Source organism: Alligator sinensis, unplaced genomic scaffold (genome assembly GCF_000455745.1).
Source record: "Alligator sinensis unplaced genomic scaffold, ASM45574v1 scaffold583_1, whole genome shotgun sequence".
Classification (NCBI taxonomy): Eukaryota; Metazoa; Chordata; order Crocodylia; family Alligatoridae; genus Alligator; species Alligator sinensis.
Window position 1 is genome coordinate 1,018,865 of NW_005841983.1, and position 22,127 is coordinate 1,040,991.

Sequence of the window (22,127 nt, forward strand, 5' to 3'; positions counted from 1 at the left end):
ACACACACACACCCACCCCTTCCCTCTCCTTCCACCACACCGGACTTACCACCTGATGGCAACAGTATCTGATGACATATCAGCCAATACTGATCTGATTTCTTAAATATCGGCTATCAATATTGGCCCCCAAAATCTATATCAGTGCTCCCCTAACAAAACTGATTTATTCAGAAGATTCACCTGGCTCTAGTTAGAATTCCAGTCCAAATGAACATTAACCGTGGACTTTTCTAATTATTACTGCCAGAGGGGTGTGGGTATTTTGGGGATCAGGATTACAGAATCATAGGACTCTCTTTCCTTAGGAAAGTCTACTATGGGGGTGATTCAGCAATGGTAGGTCCTTTTTACCAGGGGCAGGGATATCTGTTTTGGGTAGAACTTACCTGGTCCATTTCAGTATTTCCAGTGGCAGTTAGGTTTACAGTGCTGTCTATAGGTCTCGGCACCCTCAGGGTGTGATGAATTTGACACCCCTGGCTTACAGGTAGAGCTTGAAGCAGCCTCAGAAAGTTTGTTTGATAATTCAATTTGGGCCTTGAGCAAAATAAATCTTGCAGAAAAAATCAGAAAATCACTCATGCTGCTTGGAGGGAGAAATGAATTCTTATCTTCCTGATGGGTAGGAAGGCCTGGTTTAGGCCCAGATTTTACCTTACTTTGTACTGGTTTTCTTTTGCAAGTGGATGATGAGGTTAATTACATGGAGTGTTCTTTGTTTTAAACATCTGGTAGTAGTTGTAGATCATGTGCACTTCTTTTGTGGTAATCATCCTTATGCTGAGCACTACCTGGACCCCATAGACAAGTCGCCCTAAGAAAGGGTCTCTGATGCGTATGCAGAGAAAGACCCATTTAATTTCAGGACCTATAGGAAATTATAAAATAACATAATGCACCTTAATCCCCTCTTTGAAACTCCTTTCATGGGTAAGGGGCTGATGATGGCAGATGATGACCCCTGCAGTGGCATCCTGTTCAAGAGCTACAAGCTGAGGGCTGTGAAAAGATGGTCTTCATTCTCTTTTTTTTGATCTTGCCTTCCAACCCCCCTTCCCTGTCCCAGGACCTGAGGAAGGGTTTTTAAAACTGCTGTTGTCTCTACTGAGCATCCCCTTCTAGCAATGAACAATTTGTGAAGATTCCTGCAAGGGAAAGCTCAAGGAGAGCTGTGTGCATGCTTGCAGGACAACCCCAAAGAGATTAAAGGTTCAGAAGGGTTCCTACCATGGGCCTTTGCTTAGAAAACTGTACCATCCTGATATCACTGAAAATGATGAAGCAGGTACAACCTGGAGGTTCCTGGTAGGGTTGTGCAAATTTCAACAGGTGTTTTGTTTTGAAGTTGCTTCAACACGTTTTGAGCTCGAAACAGTGAAATCAAAGTGAATCAAAAGACTTCAAAATGAAATGAGGGCACTCGGAATGTTTCTAAAGTTTCGGAATGTGTCGAGTTTTGAGGCAGCTCGGTGGCGGGAGGCAGGGGAAAGTCAGGGCTGTGCTCGGCGGGAGGCAGGGAAGAGTCAGCGAGGGCATGGCTTTTGGGGTGGGGGTCCTGGCGCCCGCTAGGGCATGTTTTTTGGGGGGTACATAGGCCCCAGCGCCAGTGAGGGCTCAGGATGTTGGGGTGCACTGACCCCGGCGCCAAAAGGCGTGATCTTAAAAGGCCAGGGTGGTCTGGTGCACCTGGGTGCGGAGCAGTTTTGTTGGGTTTTTTTCCTTTTGTGGACTGGGGTGGCATGGATTCGGGGCCGTTCCCCAGATTTGAACTTGCAGGCCCCTAGCTGTGGGGCCAGGCTCCAGATTGGAGCAGAAAAGAGGGCCATGAGCCTCAAGACTCCGAAAAAGGCTAGATCCTTCGAGTCAAACCCTGTGTGGTGGGTTTAGATGGGGAGGCCTAGCTAGAGAAAGACTGGGGTCAAGGCCTGTATAGGCAAAAGGCCCCAACGTACAAAATACAATAGGCAGTCTTCTGCTCGCAAGAACATCAGCATAATAATTTCCATCAAGACGTGGCAGGAGAGTAGAGAGTGGGACACGTGCACCCTCTATGCGTGGTGGTGTACCCCCTGCAAAAAGGCAGGTGCACCCCTTACAAAAAGTGAGTTGGCCCCTTGCCACCCTGCTGCCGATACCACTGGCAGCATCTGTGGACGGTCCACAATCGCTGCTGGCTGCTGCCGGCGGTGCCTGCAGGTGGTCACCACCTAGCCCCCTCCACCCGAGTGGCATCTGCAGGAGCTCTGTGCTTACCACCACCGGGCTCCCACCACCGCCAGCACAGCCATGTCCCCCCAGCTACCGAGGGCACACACTGTTCATGATCTAAAGGGATCTTTGAACTTCATAAACAGATTAAAATTATGGAAGAAAGTGGCAGTAACACTTGTCAATAAATCTCTCCTAGAATTCATCATTGCTTACTATTCAAATACAATGTCTAAGGTGCATTATGGGATTGGTGGTGCCCTGTCTTTCATTTCCCAACTAAAACAGGGGTACAATAAGGATGTCAACTGGCTCTGCTACTTTTTAATCTGTTTTTGAATGATGTAAAACATGTGCTAACAGGGAATCCATTCTATGCACCCCCAATATTGAGTGTTTGTACCCTCTCTTACTTTATGCAGAACATGTGCTATTAATGTCACAATCCCAGATAGGCCCCCAAAGGTTACTAGATGATTTTCAACAGTAATGTGTCTCAAATGGCTTGGAAATCAATAGTGCTAAATCCAAGGTATTGGTTTTTGGTAATGAAAGGAAGAGATGAGTATGGCTTTTATAGAAAAAAGAAATTAAAGGAGGTGTTCTCCTTTAAATAATTCAGAATTTATTTTAATAAAAAGCTGAGCTGAAAAAAACCACAAAAATGTCAGCATTAAAAAATATCCTGTGGTGGATTTTATCCTTTTACAATATGATGGACGGAAGGACAGTACTGACAGTGCGGAAGGTCTGTGGATCCAAGACAGAGTTCATTTTATTGTATGGAGCAGGACTATGGGGTACTGACCTCTTGGTTCTTTCCAAAATAGAATTTTAATTACTTTTCAATGTGGCTTTTATCTCTGCCAGACTTTACAATGGGTGGAGATGGGAACGCTCATGCAACGTGAAACGGGTCTGCTTAATGCAAGTGCTTTAGTTCAATTAAGAGCTCTGTCAGAGAAGAATTAGAGCTTGTATCCCTATCAGGTACCCTAAGAAGTGTATTTTAGAAGTCTCTTCTCTTCCAAGTAAACCATTGTTTGGATGGTTAAATAATAATTATACTCTCCTTCAGAAAATGGCCTGGGAAATATTCTGACTGTTGCACCATATTTTTCCCATATTTAAAAGAAGATACAAATTTAAGAATTAAAAACACCAGAACAGAGACAGATATGCAGAAAGTGAGATTTTTCCCAGAACTTCATCTTTTTATAAAACTAACAAAACCCTTTTTTTGACCTGGAAACCTACATATCTGAAGTACAAACCCACAACCAATGAGGCCATTACAAGACTAATTCACGCTGAGATCTGTAGTCATCATGGGGAGGTGGTAATGCATCCCATATTTGACCAGGATATGTTCTTGTGGGAAGAATGGAATAGATTACTTAAATCACTGTTTGTGGTCTTGTTGGTTCTTTGAATAAATAAGAGGAAAATTGGTCTCTCCCTTAGTGGAGAGTTTTAAGTGCTGAGCTAATGGAAGGAAAAAAACCTAATTCAACTCCTCTCTAACAACTTGCAGCCTGTCCTAGACCGTGTAGGTGTAGTTGCACTGCTTGCACAAAGAATTAAGGACCAAAATCAATAGAATTCCCTGGGTTTATTTTTTCTTATTCTAGTATTTTATATTGCTTCATGTTGTTTACTTTTATGTATCATCATTTATGTTTGATTTTACTTTCATTCAGATTAGTAGAATGTGTAATTTTATTGTATACTTTTTTACCAGTAACCACAAATCATGTCATTTTATTATCTAATATATAATTTTATTGTTAATTCTACTGTATCACTTTAGCAAAAGCTGTAAATCAACTACTACTGCAGCTACTACTACTAAATATTACCCAAATGGTTTCCTGTTAAGATGGCAAAACACTGGCAGTGCCCTTGTCTCCTCTGTTTTTATCCGTGGCATGCTCTTGGTGTTATGCCTTGTAGTTGTGGGACTATAAAGTGGCAATTATGGAGATTTCTTGGGTAGAGTGAGTGACTGCCAATACTGGGGACTGGACTTAGTGGTTCCAGAGGCCCCTCCCTGTCTTAGGTTTGTATATACCTAAATGCCAGTGAGAGCTTCATACTTTTGCTGGAGTAACTGCTTGTTTTGATTACTTCCTTTTTTTTTTTTTACTCTCTTTAGGGCTTTGCTTCCCTCCTGATCAGATTTTAAAAACATTAAAGGCACCTTCTTGTCCATCCACACACCTGTCCAGTTGTCTCAGTAGAAGGTGACAGGGATATGATTTTTTTCAATATAGAAATCTTAGTACAAAGAATTATTACACAGAAATAATTTGAAGAAGAATAATTTGTAGCTGAAGACAAGTGCATACTATAATTATCTTAACTTTTTATGGAGCTGTCATTTTTAATTCTCGAGCTTCAGACACTACTATTAAGCATAGCAATTTCTGTGATGCACATTGAGGGAGGGCTAAACTTGCAAATAGCTCAACTCCTATTGTTCTTAATGGGAGTTTCTGGAGGGTGAAGACTTACGGTAATTTAGCACCCATCTCTGAGGACCTAATCCGAAGGCAGATGAAATCAGTGAGAACTGACTTTGAATCAGGCACGTTAAAATTCAGAAACCTAGGATTGTATGGTACAGAATCTATGATGATTGAGCTTGTGGAAACTTTGAGATGGATAGTAACAGTATACCACTTGAACCTTTTTTCTGTCTCAATTCCAGCTAATATATGCATAACAAATATTTCTGACTGAGGATTTAACATTGGTTTTAGTAGCACACCATGTACAAGAACGGTATTTGAACTCTCCTTTTTAAGTAATTTGGGAAGGAAATCCCAGATACAATATTTTTATTATTACAGGGAGGAACAAGAACATGAAATTGAGTGGGCGACCATACCGACACATTGGTGTGCTTGGAACCTCCAAATTGTACGTGATAAGGAATCAAATATTTACTTTTACCCCTCAGGTGAGCATACAAAGCGAGCCAGAAAATTACTTCTGGCCTAATCACTAATGAAACTCTGCTTTTCTATACTGTCCCTTCACTTTAGGCGCAGCAGGACTGATAAAGTAGCTATACTTTGCTTAGCTGTCTTATGGAAGAGGGAGGGCAGCCAGCTGGGAATGCTGATAAAGCTTTGTCCTCCCCTAACCAGAGTCCAGCTTCACTAGGCTTTTGGCTCAGAGAAGGGTACATGCAATCAGTAGTGCAAAGTCTCTGTTGAATCTTTGGCAGCTACAATTTTGATGAAGACAATGAGATAAATAGTTTCTCAGAATTGCTGCTCACTTAGTTGTTCATTCTACTAATGACTTCATTTGAAAGTCATGTTCCAGCTACAAATGTCAATAATTATAAGTATCACTTTTGGAAAAACAGAATCTGATTCCCGCCCCTCCCCCTTATTTTGTTGCCATGGCCAGTAGTACCAAGGAAAGGATGTTTTCTATTCACTTAAATGTATATTACATGTCCTTTTAAATACACATTTCTAACAAGAAGCTTGGATTTTGCAACAATGTTTTTATCTATTCTGCAAAATATTACACTCTTAATTGTAGCTTTATCATGGGTGGCTATAATTTAGCCTTGGAAAATTCTGTTTGCCCAGAGCTAGTAATTTCTTTTATGGACAAATGAAATACAATTTCTTTCATTAATAATCAGGATGGTAAAAGATAGGAAAATGGATTTAATGCTTGTACATTTTCACAGCAGTACTGTGCAAGGCTGTGTTAAAGCTTTTTCCAAAGTGGTACGCCTAGCTCTTACTGGAGGAATGAAAGAAAATTGAAAATTTGAAAGCACTGGCACACACTTATGTATATTTTTTGTTGTTGTTGCTGCTGCTTTTCTCCAGTTTACAGATCAGCATCATTTCTACCTGGCTCTAGACAATCGGATGATTGTGGAGATGCTCAGAACAGAGCTGGCATACCTCACCTCATGTTGGAGGATGACAGGAAGACCAACCCTGACTTTTCCCATCACTCATACAATGCTCAGTAAATTTTATTTTATTTCTTTGACCATCACAAGCAGAATAGATGTACTCTGGAGGTCCATAGAATGGTTATGGCCTACTGAGTCTGTAGCCAACAGCACACAAGAAAACAATGTGGCTAACATTTGTGTCTTAATGTGTGTCTAACATTTGTGCTTAGCCACTTCTTTACTCCTTTGAAATCTATCATGGGCTTTTGAGAGTTGTGAGCTGTCCTCATAGCTCCTGGCCTGTCTTGAACCTATGCCTCACTTGCATTGAAAAGGACACCTAGTAAACCGCTGAGCTGGCCTTGTGTATCCTTTAAGAAAAAGTTTCTAAATGCCAACCTTGAGTACTAAAGTCAGCAAAGATCTTAACCCCATAATTGTGCTACTGTTATTGGAATCATAACCAGTGAGTTGGTTTCCATTTTCAAATAAAACTGTTTTAGTAGGAAGAAAACTGGTTGTATGAAAATGTTCAAATGCTCTTTTAAATATATTAAATAGGAAATTATTTTCAGACCCTATGAACTTTCATTTTTCTTTTTAGTTGATGATGGTTCTGACATTCATCCATCAGTTCTTGCCAGCGTAAGAAAATTAGAGGATGGATATTTTGGAGGGGCTAGGTAATGTCACTTTCTAAAATATATTGTTAACTTTCTTTGAATTAAGTCTTGCTTAATCCTTGGTAGAAATAAGTAGAGTGTAGGCCTGCTGCACTGGATTGAATTTCATCCTGAATTTGCTGCTGGGTGGATTGATAGATAATAGCAAAGGACAGTTCTTAGTAAAACTTTAAGTATAATCAGACTTATAAATATAGCACCTACAGTCTTTATGAAGGGAGTAATATTTTGGGATTTCCGATACTTAAAGTTAGACCTTAATTAAACATCATTCTTTGGTGTTTGAGGTTAGAGTTAGTTTTATTTTTAAGATACATGGTTTAAAATGAAATGATCCTAATTGAACATAATTATTCAATTATTAATATGTGTTGTATATGCACATATATACACTTCCTTTTTTTTTTTTTTACATAAAATAATGTAAAAAGAAGCTCATACTACATTATTTTAAGTATACATTCTGTTGTTTTTTCTATTAGATTTGCTTCTTTCTGCATTTTCCTAAGAGGGAAATCCGCTTTATATCCCACTTGCAGCATTTCATTTTTATTAAAGTGGCTCCAACTATGGTGAATGAACCCTTGTCAGCCCCACTTCTATGTTTGGGATATGGAATTTTAGTTCTTCAGCATACGGGTGCTCTCACTATATGAATGCACAGCACCTTTGCATAGTGGAGCTCTAACCCTGGTTTTGGACTGCTACCAGTGTCATATGAATACATAACAACTAAGAGTAGTAGAGGCAGGGTTTTCTTGTGATTACCTTTTTATATCAACTATATAGCTGGGAAATATGTTGGACAAGCTTTTAGGTAAAAATACCCTCCTTCAGGTCCCCTTGCCTCTTGTACACTTCCTGGACCATCACATCTACAACAACCCTCCAACCCTACTATAACTAGAGTAGTACCCAGTCAGGTCTATGACTGTTTTCTTGGCATGTTTATTGCTTGGCACCAATTTTTGTTTTCCTTTTTATCAAGTGAAGGACTAGTTGGATTTTGAAGAGGTTTCTAGGGCTGTTGAATTAAACTCAATGCCTATAAACATCTGTAGATGTTAATTCTTTCTGGCATACTTCCCTGTTTGCAGGGTGAAGCTAGGCCAACTGTCAGAATTTCTTACCACATCATTCCATACGTATTTGAGCTTCCTGGATCCAGACTGTGATGGAAAGCTCTTTGATGATCATAGTGAAGACTATTATAGTTCTGAAAGTGGATATGAATGTGAAGGCTATCCAGAAGATTTCTATGATAAAGGTAACACTTTTTATCTGAAAATATTTATAAGAATAGGAGATAAGATAGCTCTTGTTTACATTAGTACAGAATTTGGAGAGGAGGACAAAAATCTCAATTTTTGCTATTTATATGCACAGGATGGTTTTGTTCAGTTGTTTGTCAGTCTCGTATGCTAATACAATGATGACATCACTTTCATATATTGCTCCAAGTAGTTATCTTATGCATGTATATTCTTTCTAAACCATTCATAAATGTAAGGGCATTGACCAGGAAGGTGAGCCTGCGCTGGTAAGGTTGCTCATAAAAACCCTTTACCTTTATAAGGGAAAAAATGAGGACATGGTCTTTAGAAATGTTGGTTACATTTTGTTCCCTTACTACCCCCAAGTTATTCTGTTTTTTAAAAATAGTTGACAGTGGCACTTGCCTGCAAAATATCTGGCCTTTGTATTTTTGTATCTCTCATTTTTGCCTTTTGTTATTTTTAATTGTAATACCTTAAAAAAGGAAATGCACATAAACTTTTCCAGTTGTTTAATTCAGTCCACCTTTTCTTTCCTGTGCTTCCTGCCAGAAAGCCAGGATGAGCTGGACCAGTACATCAATGATATGCTGCAAAGTACAGCACTCAAGTCATACCTGCCTCCACTCTCAAGGACTGCTGATCACCCTCATGTGTTCAGTGCTGGACATTCCACGCAGGAGATCTTGTCAATCATGGCCAAAGCAAAGGGGTTGGATATTCCAAGTATGTTCTCCCATATTTTTTTTAACTCTGTTGGTTCGAGGTAAATTGTGTAGCTCCTTTTAAGTAACAGAATATGAGAAGCAGCGATGCAAGTAAATTGTCATTTACCAAGAATTAAGAAGGTCACGTGTTCCTTTGTTTTTAATGAGGTTACTATGTTTGTTGTTTTGTTAAACTGAAACTAAATTAAACACTTGGACAACATGAAAGCAGATGTAACTGGGTCTGTTGGCTGGAATTATTTTATACTTGTGTTTGCAGGTAATTATTATAATCAAGTCACAATTTCTGGTTATATTGTGAAGTCCATGTTTGCAGCATATTACTATACAGGCAGCCCTCAGACTTACAACACAACTGGTTCCTGAAAACTGCATCTTAAGTCGAAAAGTAACTAGGAACCAATTTTCTCACAAGAAACAACGTTATAAATGGGGGATTGGTCCCTGAAGCAAGGCCCGACACCCTATTTTCACTAAAAATCCCCCAGACTTTTGTACTCGATTGACTATAGATAACTAATATAGCTACATTAATGTGTTTATATTGTAAACAGCAATTGTATTGATTTGGAAGGACTTCTTTGAGGTGACTTTGCTGGACTTTTTGAAAGGCTCTTGGTTGGACTTTTTGAAGGGTTTTTGGCTGGAGTCTTCTCGGGAGTCTTGGCTGCAGGTTTTTCTGGAGTCCTGTCTGCTTTCTTAAAGAAAGTGTTCAAGGAAGTTTGTACAGATGTTCTCCAGGGAGATGAGCAACACAGCGAACTTGTTCACTGGTGTGGCGTCACATTGGATTAAGTGTTGTAAAGTTGAAACAGGGTGTCAATTTATAAACATTGTAAGTGTGAAACGCTGTAACTCGAAACATTGTAAGTCGAGGACTGCCTGTACTCTGGAAATTAGATATAGATAGATATAGCTATATAATATATCTATTATATTATAGATTTTATACATATAATATATAATTATCTATAAAACTATATGTAGATATAGATGTATATCTATATCAGTATCTAATAGCTATTGAATCTATATATAGATATATAATATAGATATAATATGCATATATATTATAGATATAATATAGATTTTTTTTTATTTTAGTAATTTGTGAAATAAATATTGTTAATGCCAAAAAATGCAAATAGATTTTAATAAATTCCATAAATAGAAGGACAAGTGAAAAATGTGACTGTTAAAAATATTATAGTAATAATATACTGACTGTACCCAGGAGCCATTCAGTTTTATCCATTTTCTGTGAATAAATAGTCATGTAATCAACATAGTGCGCCTTGTCTATTTGAAGTTAATGGAAGGGTTCTCATTGACTTTAGTGGGCATTGGAGCAGGTTCTTTATAAATAATGTATAGGTTAATATTGTCCACATTTACTGAGCTGTCTTCTTTATCCTTTATGTATAGTCTGTCCTGGACTGTGAGAAACAGTGTGAAATAAACAGTGTATGTGCTTATCCTAGCTTCTAGGTTGGTAGTACAGTATTTCACTCTCCTTCTGACCTGTGTTCTGTTGTTTTGGGCTGTTTGCCTCAATAAGATCTACTTATGCTTACAGTTTTAAGTACATGATTCAAATGCATGGCTTAGATTGGGTCAATAGATTTTAACATTTTTGAGGATTAGGCTGTCTCTCACTAGACACTAGAATAGCATAATGCAGCCCCTGGGCTGCCTGGGCCTTTGGGCACCATCAGATTATAAATCATATTGGATCAGCTTGTGCTAAAGAAAGGAAGAGAAACTGCTGAGGATGGAGTTTTCTTTGAAGCTGCATGTGCCGTGGCTTTCTAGAGGTGCTTTAGACATGCTCACCTCATAATTCTTTTTACATAGGTGTTTGCATTCCTTCTATGTGTTCTTAATAATAACGTTTTTGCTTGCTTGGCTTTTCAGATGTTTCCATGTCTCTCCCCACCAAAGTTTTAAACACTCACCGGAAATCTCTCAATCTAGTTGATTCCCCACATCCACTTAAATTAAAGGTAAGCTGCTTAAATATTTATGCTACACATAAATGGTAAGCTGTAGAGTTGGATTTGGAATGATTATGTGGCTATTAGAGGATTCTTCTTCATTTGGATATTACTTAACTGTACATTATTGTATTAAATGTTTCTTTTTGTGACTCTGAAACAGTAAAATAACTGGCATTCACCTTTCAGGGGCAAATCTGACTTCACCCACTGCTAGGCAAGTGCAGATTGATAGGCAGTAGGGTCAGAGCAATATGACACCAGTAAAAACGGGGAAAGAGAGAGTACTCCCCATACCCTGTCTACCCTGGAGCTGTTCTCCAAGGAACTGTGTTCCTAGCAGTGTGTGGGGTGGACTTGTGAAAGTACATGGGCAGGGCTGGTAGATATGTCACTCAATGGATCCATGAGGCAAAACCCACAATAATGCAGAGAGTTGACTCCAACAGTGGTTAGAGAACGGTTCAGGGCCAGGAACCCCCTTGGTCACTGCTTGTCTATGCAGGTATTACACAGGGTACTAATAGATGGTTCAATATGTATTTGTTATGTAGTATTTTCAATAGCTTATTAAACAGAGGCTTTATTCATTTAACACATGTTGTGTGTTGCCCTTATCTGATTTGCTGACATGTTCATTTAATTCATGGCATTATCTTTTTATTCAGTAAGAAAATTTTTAATAAACATCTTCACTTCTAGGTAGGCAGAGGTAAAGATATATATGGAAATCAATCTACTTTCAACTAAAATGTGTTAATTGAAAAGGATTAATACCCATGCACTTCTAGTTTTGAAAGTAGTAGAAAGTCACAGGAGCATAGTTTGTTTCCTGCTTTTATATCATTTCTAGTTGTTATGGCCCAAAACAGGTTTCCAGTGATGAAATCTCTGTTGATTCAATGGGACAGAAATACTATATTTTCTGACATACATGTGCCACAGAATATATGCGCCTTGTTTTTGAATGGCAGAATGATGGGAAAAAAATTGTGTTTGTAGTAAATAACTAGGTAGTAGCAGCAGCTAAGGAGCCCAGACTGTTCATTACTTTATTCCTATGAGTTGTGTGCAGATTTTACTTTCACTTTTGCCAGTATGTGGTAGAAACTGCTCTTACTGTATTTCTCACGTGTAATGTGCACTTCAATTTATAGCCTCTTTTTGGGGGGGGAAAGTATGTGTTGCATGTGAGACAATGCAGTATGACTTTTAAGGGAGGGGCTCTCTATCAGCTGCTGCATTTTCTGGGACTTAATTTGTCATTATTTTTTCATCTGCACAAGAGCTTACTGCAAAGTACATAATCAATTTATATTTCAGATGAGGAGGTGCATTAATGTGTTCCTTTTCTTGGCTCCCTCTCCATAGCCAGAGAGTTCGAGAACTTTTTTTCTCCATTAGTTCTTTCAGGTACTTCTATTTTGTTTTCTGTTTCTTTTAATAATCAGGATCCTGAAGCTGTTTTACATTTACCCAAAGATGCTCATGGTGATTTGGATTGTGAGAAATTAGTTGAACAGTTGAAGGAGTGTCCAACACTACACGATCAAGCAGATATATTATATATCTTGTACTTAATGAAGTAAGTTATTGATGTTTCTCTGCAATGTCCCTTGCACATCTGGAAGTACAGTCATATGTGCATGACTGCCCTCATACAAAATCTCAGTACTGATTTTAAGCTTGCACTGTATAGGAAGGCTTGTAGGTACCTTAAGTACCATGATGATTTTCCATGAAATATATTTAATATCAAACATACATATATATGGATATACAGATTGTAGGTGACATGATGGTAAACACAGCTAATAACAAAAGCAAGGGTGTTCAGTATAAGAATATGAACAGGCATTGCATGTCTGAAACAAAGCTCAGTGAAATCAAATATGTAAGCCCTCCATATAGGCAAAACCAGGATCTGATTCATTGTTGTTGTTGTTGTTGTTCACAGTTAATTTAGTTAATGAAGTTTATATGCAAGTTGGAACGCACATAGATATTTCCAAAACTTTTGGAGAAACTGTAGACATTTGTTTCAGTAGCATAGAGTGCATCCCTTTATTCAAGTAGGACACATTTTAATATCTGACCATTTGTTTTGTCTGTATTTAAGTGAACCATTGGCTTAAACCTCAACACTTCTCAAAATCCTTTGGGGAATGTCTACTCCAAGCTGTTGAATGTAGCACAGTAGACCTGTGACTAAACAGGTGATAAGAACAGGGCCCTAATTTAATCCAGAGTCAACTTGTCAGAGAGAATTTTCTAATGCGCACATCTGGGTGGGGTTTTTTTTAATAATAATAATTATTACTATTATTATTGTGGGAAAGCTATGGGATATTGGCAGAGTTAGCTTCACTTCCTGCTGGACTTTCCTAATGCCCCATAGATTGATCTTTCATTTACTTTTCTGTCCTGTTTCTCACAGCTGGGTCTTTCTGAGCATGTCTAGAAGATTCATTTTGCTGCATCTTCTTTGCCCTGGTTATCGTATTTGTACATTTCCACTGAGGAGCCTTGTTACTTGGCTACATATAACATTCTCTTCCCTCCCTGTCTTATGCCTTTGTGACAGCAACATCTTCTGAAAAGCAAATCCTCTTTGATGTACCCTATAAAAATAGTTGAAGACCATTATCATGATATTATGAAACATAGACAGCAGGGAGCCAAGTTCCTCACCATTGTGCTGCTTCCTGAAGTGGGTCAGGAGAGGAAGAAATGAACAAACGAGCTTTTTTTCAGCTCCTCTTTGTGCCCTTTTCTTTCCAGTGTTTAGAAATGTGAAAAGTTATATATATCCTTCCAAGAAGGGAAGCCTTAGTTCTGTGTCATCATCAACAGTTTCTCCAGAGCATCTGGATTTCTGTAATCTGTTGCTAGAGGGCAGAATTCCCATACCCAGGCCTCAGTTACAGAAATATAATCACTGCCTCTTTCAGTACTTTTCTCATGACAGTGGCAGCACTATAACACCTTTCCTATTACATGAAGGAATACAATCTTAATAGGACAAAAAGTGTGGAAATTTGATTAACAACATGACAAAGTCCAAAGTGAAAATCTATTGGAAGCCCCTGATACATCTCAAAAACTGATGCAGTCTTCAGTGTGATTGGTGAAAGCTATTCTTCTAGGTTTCTGTCTGCACAGCGTTGTCCAATATGGCATCTAGGTACCTGGTTCACTTAAAGCACGGGAACAGTTCCACTGACTTCAGTAGAAGTCCTGACACGCCTAAAGTTAAGCAGTTGCTTAAGGCTGGGATTTTCAAAAAAAAGCAAGGGGGATTTATATGCCCAAATCTTACTGACTTCCACTGAGGGCTCAACTTCTCAATACTGCTTTTACAAACTCTTTTCTTAAGTATTCTGCTGCATTAGTATTGGACAGCCTGACTCAGTATTGCAAGGCTCAGTTTATAAAGGGGTTTTGCTTCCTATGTTTTACCATCTGCCCTGTCTCTGGACTTAGGATCTTTAGTTATCTGTCATTTTTTTGCTTCTGGATGCATCTAATCAAAGTAATCTTTTCTTTGTTTCTCTTGTGGCAGAGGTCCTGACTGGAATACAGAGCTAAATGGACAGTATGGAGTCACTGTTCGTTGTCTGCTTAATGAGCTCTACAGCAAGGCAGGCCTGAATCAAGAGTGGGGTTTGATCCGATACATTTCTGGCATGCTAAAAAAGAAAGTGGAAGTCCTGGCTGAGGTATAACAAAAATAAAGGTTGTCTGTCACTTCATTAAAGGTCCTACATTTCCCAAAACATGATGATTCTTGAAGAGTGTGTTTGCTAACATTCAGAGGATAATTCAAAGGTGGCTTCTGCTTGCTGCCTTCTAGTATTGCTTCACAATAATGTGTTAAAGCAAATAGTGTACTTCAGAATATTTTAGAAAAGCAGCAAGACTTAATGATATCCATCATGCCTGCCTAGAACTTTTCAGAGAAGCAGGGTAAAACTTGAGAGAGGTTGCCTGGGTATTTTAAAGAGTTGAGGATTATAGATTAATGAAATGAGAATGACAGACTCAGAGGTAAGGGAAGAGGTTAGGTAGTGCTTTAAAAATGTTTTGGAAACCAAAGTGTTCATAATGGATTACTTTAGTGCCTACAACCCCTGGTCATAGACAAGTGCAGAAACACAAGAAAAAGGTGATTTGTGCTCCAAAAACCTTAGAGCAATACAGTAGAACTATGTTGAGTTGTACAAGAATGACAAAGTATCTGGAACTAGATAAGTGAATAATGGAGTTTGATTATAGACAAGTTGATTTCCTTTCTGCTGTTTGTAAGCCTGTCTGTCAGGCTATGTTTACTGTGTTGGGTAGGGACAGCCTTATGGGTGCCCTCACTCTCACCATTTATTTGGACAATCCTTAAGCTCAGCTGCCAGCAACAGTCCAGCCTGATCTTGGAAGTTCTGCTGATTCACAGCCTGGGAGCTTGCCTTCTGTTAGCCTGACCCTCCCCACAGTGTGTTTTGAACTGTACCCAGATGTTGCAGTAATTCCAAAATTTCCTGTGCTTGACTTGGAGTTAAGCACAAAAGTAGATACAAATAGCCTGCAGATTTGATTTCTTGAAGAGCTTTTCTTGAGGAATAGGTATGTAGCAACTTCCAGGCAAGGTACAGATGAAAATTCAGGACAATTTATTTGGCTTGGGCTATTTGAGGGTTGACCCTAATTATTAGTGTAGACATACCCTTAAATTTACCTGCATGTGCCAGTTCATGGTAAGGTGCCAAGAATTGATCCTTGCTATAATTTCTGGCCATGTTTTAGGCTTGCTGTTTCAGCCTATGTAATACCGTGTTAAAGCTGTGACTCTCATTCAGCGAATGTCCTGTTTTGATAAAGCTTGTGTAGCTCCAAAACTTGCAGATACTGTATTGTTTCTCCAAATGTAGGGCTTGCTGTTGGCTTGTCCCCCTGAAGGGACACAATAGACCAGCTAGTTTGGAGCATGTCTAAATTTTAAGACAATAGGGGCTTGACAGTCAACTAGGCAGAAGGTATTTGTTTAATCTCCCTGAAGGAGGTGTCCTAGATTCCCAAAAAAGGGGGAAATACTGCTCCACTGTCACCAGCTTCAGTTCAGGGCCCTCCAACAGTTAAGCAGAAGCCAGCCTGCTTTTATAAGACCAGCATAAAAAGTAACACATGACAGCACCTATTTAGGCATAAATTGGCTATATTTTGAAAGTATGCAGTTATTCATAGGATGGCTACTAGCTGTAAAATGTTCCAAGTGAGGTGCAGAAGCAGCAACCCACAGGGCTAGCTGCACCTCCTGCTCCTAGCCTCCTTCATCCCCACCAGCAATGGCAGACCACACCATAGGAGCCTCTCGGGACTTTAAAGGGCACCTATACACATGCAGAAGCTGCTCTGACATGCTGTAATTACAGCATGTTGGAGCAGATTTGATTAATTGAGTCCGCTGGAGCATGGTAATTACCACACTCCAGCAGACTTCAGCATCATGTGTATAAATACCCAAAGTGTTTAAAGAGGATGAAAATCCCTCCTCCCTTACCCTTCCTGGTCAGAGGCTGGTCCTTTCCAATCCTCTGTCTCCCTGCTCCCCTGCCTGCTGCTGCTGCTTTCTCCACTGTTTGGGGATGGAGAGCCTCCAAACTCAGCTGGGCTGAGTGGGAACTGGGCTCAGCTGGAGAGGGGACAGGGGCAACAGGATGGCTGGAGACTAGTTCTTCCCCACCACCCTGCCCAGTTCTGGAGCAGGCCCACTGCTTCTGAGCCATGCCCCCAGGACAACAGAGGAAGGCAGAGAAGTGGGAATTCAGGGAAGTGGGGAGGAGTCATGAGCAGAAAGGAGAAGGGAGGGAGGATTTTCATATGCTTTTAGAGCCTTTAAAAAGTCCCAGGAGGCTCCTGTGGTGCACTTCAATCCAAAGCCGTACTACTGCACCCCCTCTGGATCCACCCCTACAAGTAGTAACATTACAGTAAGGGTTGGAATATTCCCATAGGTTTCTTACTCTGCTCCCCTGCACCATTGTTCTCATTGGGATCAGGGTTGGTTTGCATTGGCATCAGCCTGGGTCGAACTATAATAGTTCCATTGACTTCACTGGAGCTATGACAGTCTACTGCAGCTGGGGATCTTTCTCCAAATATGTGTCCCTTAGCAAATTTGTCCACAATGAAGAATTCCCATAGGAGGGGTATGTTATCACCTTGAGTTAAAAAAGTATTTCCCCATCAGTTAACAAAGGCCACTCTCTTGCTTTCTCTGTCATGCTTTAACAGGCTTGCACAGACCTCCTGTCACACCACAAACAGCTCACCGTAGGCCTTCCGCCTGAGCCTCGAGAAAAAACCATCACTACGTAAGTGTTACCTCCTCCTAGGTGTGTACATCTTGCCTCTCCACATTTCTGTGGTGTAATGTTTCCAAATACTGTGTTCAGAAAGAATAGCTAGTCTTTTGCTGTAACAGGCCTTCCAGGCAGAGTTGTATCATAACATGAATCTTAACAAAGTATCAAAACTCATTTTAATGCATGTACAAAATGACTAAGCATCATGGTTGCTCTTAATTGTTTGATTCACTTTTCCTAGGCCTTTGTCACCTGATGAGCTAACAAATCTAATTTACGAAGCCAGCGGACAAGACATCAGTATTGCAGTTCTTACACAGGTAATAAATAGGTATAAAACGTGCAGGAAGAGTGTTCCTCGTGCTGCACCTAATTGAATGCCCGTTTCTTGTGCTGTCTGTTTATGGTAAGCGTCAAGATGACTGCCAATAAATAGTTGTCTTTTAATTTGCTCCCACAGGAAATAATGGTGTATTTGGCAATGTATGTTAGGTCACAGCCCAGCCTTTTTGCAGAGATGCTCAGGCTCCGTATTGGATTAATAATTCAGGTGATGGCCACTGAGCTGGCTCGGAGTCTAAACTGTTCAGGTAAAGCCATTTGTACTTTTGATATTGCAGTAAACAAATACCTCTTCCCTCTCCACCCGAATGTTAAAAAGGGATGATATATGTTTGCCTCTTTAAAAAATTAAGTTAAATTATTAAAATCCCCTCTTAAGTGAACACTCTAAAGCAATATTCTTATGTGCGGATGTTATATAACCATGCAGGAAATATGAGAGGTAAGAGTTTTTATGGGTGATGTCTTTTATTGGACCAGCTGCATGGTTGGTTTAGATAGATTTAGAAAAGCTTTTGGGTATTGTGCGGGCCGGGAGCGACCCGAGCCCTTTTCCGTGCTGCACGCGGGCTGTGGCCAGCAGCCCGGGCACGCCGGGTCGGAGAGGGAAGGCCGTCGAGCTGGAATTAGGCACAAACGCTTAGCGGTAGTTTAAAAGATTGTTTACTTACACCGAGATGGCAGTGGTGCAGGCTGGAAAACTTGCTTAAGTTGCGGTTACAGACAGGAAAGAAAACAAAACTCGAACCTGCAGGGCACGAGGGTACGTCGCAAAGGGTTCCGGCGACGGAAAGATGAAAAATACAAGGGTACGTCGCAAAGGGTTTCGGCGACGGCAAAATAAACCTGCAGGACTCGAACCCGGGTAGAAGAGCTCTGAGATCGGTCAAGGATTCACACGAAGTTTGCTAGGCTCCGTGGGTCCGGTTCTTTTGCGCGCGGGAAGGGATACGTCTGGACTGCGCTCGGCGACGGGGAGAGGCTAGAGGGTGATCAGACCCCTGTTGCCTGCTTTAAATGCACTGGGTCCGTAAGGATCCGCAGCGCTTAGAGATCTTCACACAGCGTGAAGTCTCCTCCTCCCTGCAACAAAGAAATGCACCCTGCAAAGAAAGCTTCAAATTGGCGGGAAATTTTCCCTTGCACTGGGGTTCTCTTTTGCAGCAGAAAACACCGTGCAAGGAAGCTGTAATTTAGCGGGGACAATTTAGCAGTGCCGAAGCACACAAAAACAAAAATCACACCCTTTGGGTTGTGACAGGTATCACAGTACCATTATTTAGGTCTCTAGGAGAGAAGCAAGCACAGCAGAGTTAAATAGTGGGTGGAACAAAGATGCGTAAAACTCCATATGTAAATAAAAACAGAATCCATAAGAAATTATCAGGTAGCTAACAAACAAGAGAGATGTAGTAAACCCCTGATTAGCGGAGAGCTGGATATTTCAGGAGTACCATTATCATCTGTGAAGTGCAGAGGTAAGCAAGTATCTGGTAGATTGTAATGGACCATAAAGTCATTGTCTATGTTAAGTCCCTGGTCTTTAGAGTCTGATAGGCTAATCAGTATTTTTTCCTTGCTTTTTTTCCCTAGAAAGTTGCTGTTTGACTAATTGATAATGTTTTTACTAGGTGAAGAAGCTTCAGAAAGCTTAATGAATCTAAGCCCCTTTGATATGAAAAACCTTCTGCATCATATTCTGAGTGGAAAAGAGTTTGGTGTGGAAAGAAGCAGTAAGTAGTCTGTTTGGGTCCTTGGATGTATTATGACCAGAGATCTTGGTTTTCTCTGATTTAAAAAAAATCCCCAATTTCAGATTTAAAAAAGTAACCCCAAGTCTACATTTTGATTTCATTTTAATCACGGAAAAATGTAGATTTGGGGTTACTTTTTTAATCTGAAAATTGGGGAATTTTTTTATCAAAGAAAACCAAAATCCCTGATTATGACTTAATGCTAAATGACAGCTATTTAAATGCAGAGTTAATTTTAAGTTGTTTTGTCTGCAGCGTCTCTGCTTTAAAAATATACAGATCATTTATGGAACATAGTGATTTAATCTCCAAAAACACCAAATATGATTATTCATTCCAGTTTCCAAATATTATTCAGAACTAAAGAATTTTGAATCCAGCCCTATTATAAGGCAGCTTAATCATATCTGGAGAGGTCTGCAGAAATATGTGAATTTTCTAGACAAAAGGAGTAAGCTAAGCATTGTGGGTAGATTTGTACCCAGTGTTTTAAAGATGAGAAGCAGTGCCACATGTCAGGGAGACTAAGGTTGCTGTCAGGGCTAGCCAAAATGCAAGAACTAGAATGGCCTCCTGTGTAGGAGCATAATAGCTATAGGTTCCTTGTGCCTGCCTTCCAGCCATTGATTTGTGGTTTTTATTATTGTTTAAACATAGTGAGTGGCTGCATTTGATGAATAAAACGGTCTTGCTTCTGTTTTAGTGCGACCTCTAGATTCCACTTCATCCAGCCCTGCAATTTCCATTCATGAAATGGGCCACACTGGAGCAACTAAAACAGAGAGGAGTGGCATTAATAGACTAAAGAGTGAAATGAAACAGGTGAGGGCCCTGTCTGAGTACTTCTTATGCCATCCAAGGATTGAAGAAAAGATTAAATGTCCTGAGTGCAAAGGGGAGAGCAGTTTGCAAACTGAATGTTTTATTTCTAGCTTCGGTTACATTCGTGGTGAGTTACAAGAATTTCCTTTTTATTTACTCACATGCAGTATAGTTGGCTGTTAAAAAAACAAAAAAAAGGAAAATATTTTTAAAGAAATGTTTCTTTTTTTTTAATGCAGATATTCAATTTAGAAAAAAATCAGCCACCTGTAGTTTTCTAAAGCAGTAAAGGCACCTGAATTTAGACTGAATTCTTGGTTTTATTAAGTAATATGAATGCTAAAAATCTTGGATTCAAGTAGTATTTTGCACCACAAAGAGGTATACATCAACTTGACACATGGGTCATGTTAAATCAGTGATTCTCAAACTAGGGTGCCATGAGATCCTTTGAAGGGTGCCCCAGGGTATGAGGAGGTAAGCAGATAAGCACGCACAGGATCAAGTTTGTCCCTGCTTGGCCGATCCCCCACTCCCACTGCCCTGATCCCTGCAAGGAGGTAAGTACTGTAATATGTACATTAGTTTTTTAAATTGGATGCCAGAATGGAGGTGTTCCTGGAGTTTAGCGAGGAGTGCCTCAATTCCAGTAAGGTTGAGAACCACTGTTAGACCTATGTTCAGTATGGCATTTTGCAGGTTGGAAGGAAAAGAAACATTCTTATCTGAACAGGCATAGGGATTTATGTACTATCCCAATTCATATACAGTATAAAGTACGTACCAAGACAGCTAGAGTTTTTCTGTGCTGGTTACTATATCTAGACATCCTTGAGAAGTATAATACATTCAATTTTTATTTACATGACCAAATTATTTGGGGGTTTTTTCTATATATTTATTTAATTGCAGACTAGTATTGTATTCTAGATGAATAGGAGGTTAAGTGCTGATGAAATAACTAATGCAATGTAGGAATGCATTTTAACCTTTCCTCTTACTATGTCATTATATAAACTTCATCCTAAAATGTGGGAACCAAGAAGCTTTTTATGATCTGAATACACAACACTGCAATGTTGACATAGGAAATGATTTAATTTATTATTACAGTGCAGTTTTGCTTATGAAACTGCTGTTAGATTGTAGTTATAGTCAAAAGGGCTTATATTTCAGTCTCTGAAAATCTCTAATAATTGATACAGCTATACAAATTAAAGAGTATGAATATCAGTAGCACACGTCAAATTGGCAGCATCTGACTTGAGTGTTTTCCTACTTTAAGACTTTCTGTTCTGCTTTTGATTACCCAACCAGCCACCAGATAGCAGTGTTCTTACATTATTCTGAATACAGATGCAGCACAGTAGCAGCTATGCTGAAATGTAATGCAAAAAGATGCTTCCTGAGATTATCATCAGTTTGAAGGAGAGATGCCATTTCGATACAGAAAAGGAGTCATGTATTTCTACTGCCATGCGATTACTTTTCTATTTCAGCTGATTCCTGCTGTCTCCTTGAGCTATCGGGGATAAAACCCTGACTCCAAGACATCAGTTTGACAGTGAATATTCTGTCTTTAAATGTTTATATTCTACTCTTTATATGCTGCTTTTCTAATATGCTGACTACCTCCCATTTGCACTGATTTCTGCAGGTGCTCAGCATTTCTGAAAATCAGGCCCATTAGTCTTGCAGCATGTCCGTAAGGTGCTGTTAAATGTGGTTTAACTGAAAATAAAGATATTGGGAATTTGTTCTAGGTATCAATCAGCATCTGACCATTTTTGTTAGTGTGCTGCATCATTAGTTTTGTTAAGCATTGCCAGCCTGCCTGTCTGATTCCAAAATATGGGATAACTTTTAAGTACTAATACAAGCTGTTGACACTATAATGGATACTGAATAAAAAATAGAAACTTGCAGTGCCAGCTCTGCGTCATGTGGAGACTGCTTTTTTAATCTTTTTTTTATATATATATATATATCCGTGTTGCCTCAGGCAGATTCTGTGGAAAGCTTGTGGTTCCAT

The 22,127-nt window shown here is 39.6% G+C and overlaps 1 protein-coding gene across 1 annotated transcript in view; it reads left to right on the plus strand.

Annotated features, from left to right (window-relative positions):
• Nucleotides 1-22,127, plus strand: part of PHKA2 (phosphorylase kinase regulatory subunit alpha 2) — a 74,563-nt gene that overhangs the window by 39,220 nt on the left and 13,216 nt on the right. Inside the window, exons 16-28 of the mRNA XM_025201101.1 lie at nt 5,064-5,173; nt 6,069-6,213; nt 6,747-6,825; nt 7,923-8,092; nt 8,652-8,825; nt 10,742-10,830; nt 12,273-12,406; nt 14,384-14,540; nt 17,107-17,186; nt 17,419-17,497; nt 17,638-17,767; nt 19,151-19,252; nt 19,977-20,095. Of these exons, the coding sequence (XP_025056886.1) occupies nt 5,064-5,173; nt 6,069-6,213; nt 6,747-6,825; nt 7,923-8,092; nt 8,652-8,825; nt 10,742-10,830; nt 12,273-12,406; nt 14,384-14,540; nt 17,107-17,186; nt 17,419-17,497; nt 17,638-17,767; nt 19,151-19,252; nt 19,977-20,095 (1,568 nt within the window). The remainder of the gene's footprint in view (nt 1-5,063; nt 5,174-6,068; nt 6,214-6,746; nt 6,826-7,922; nt 8,093-8,651; nt 8,826-10,741; nt 10,831-12,272; nt 12,407-14,383; nt 14,541-17,106; nt 17,187-17,418; nt 17,498-17,637; nt 17,768-19,150; nt 19,253-19,976; nt 20,096-22,127) is intronic.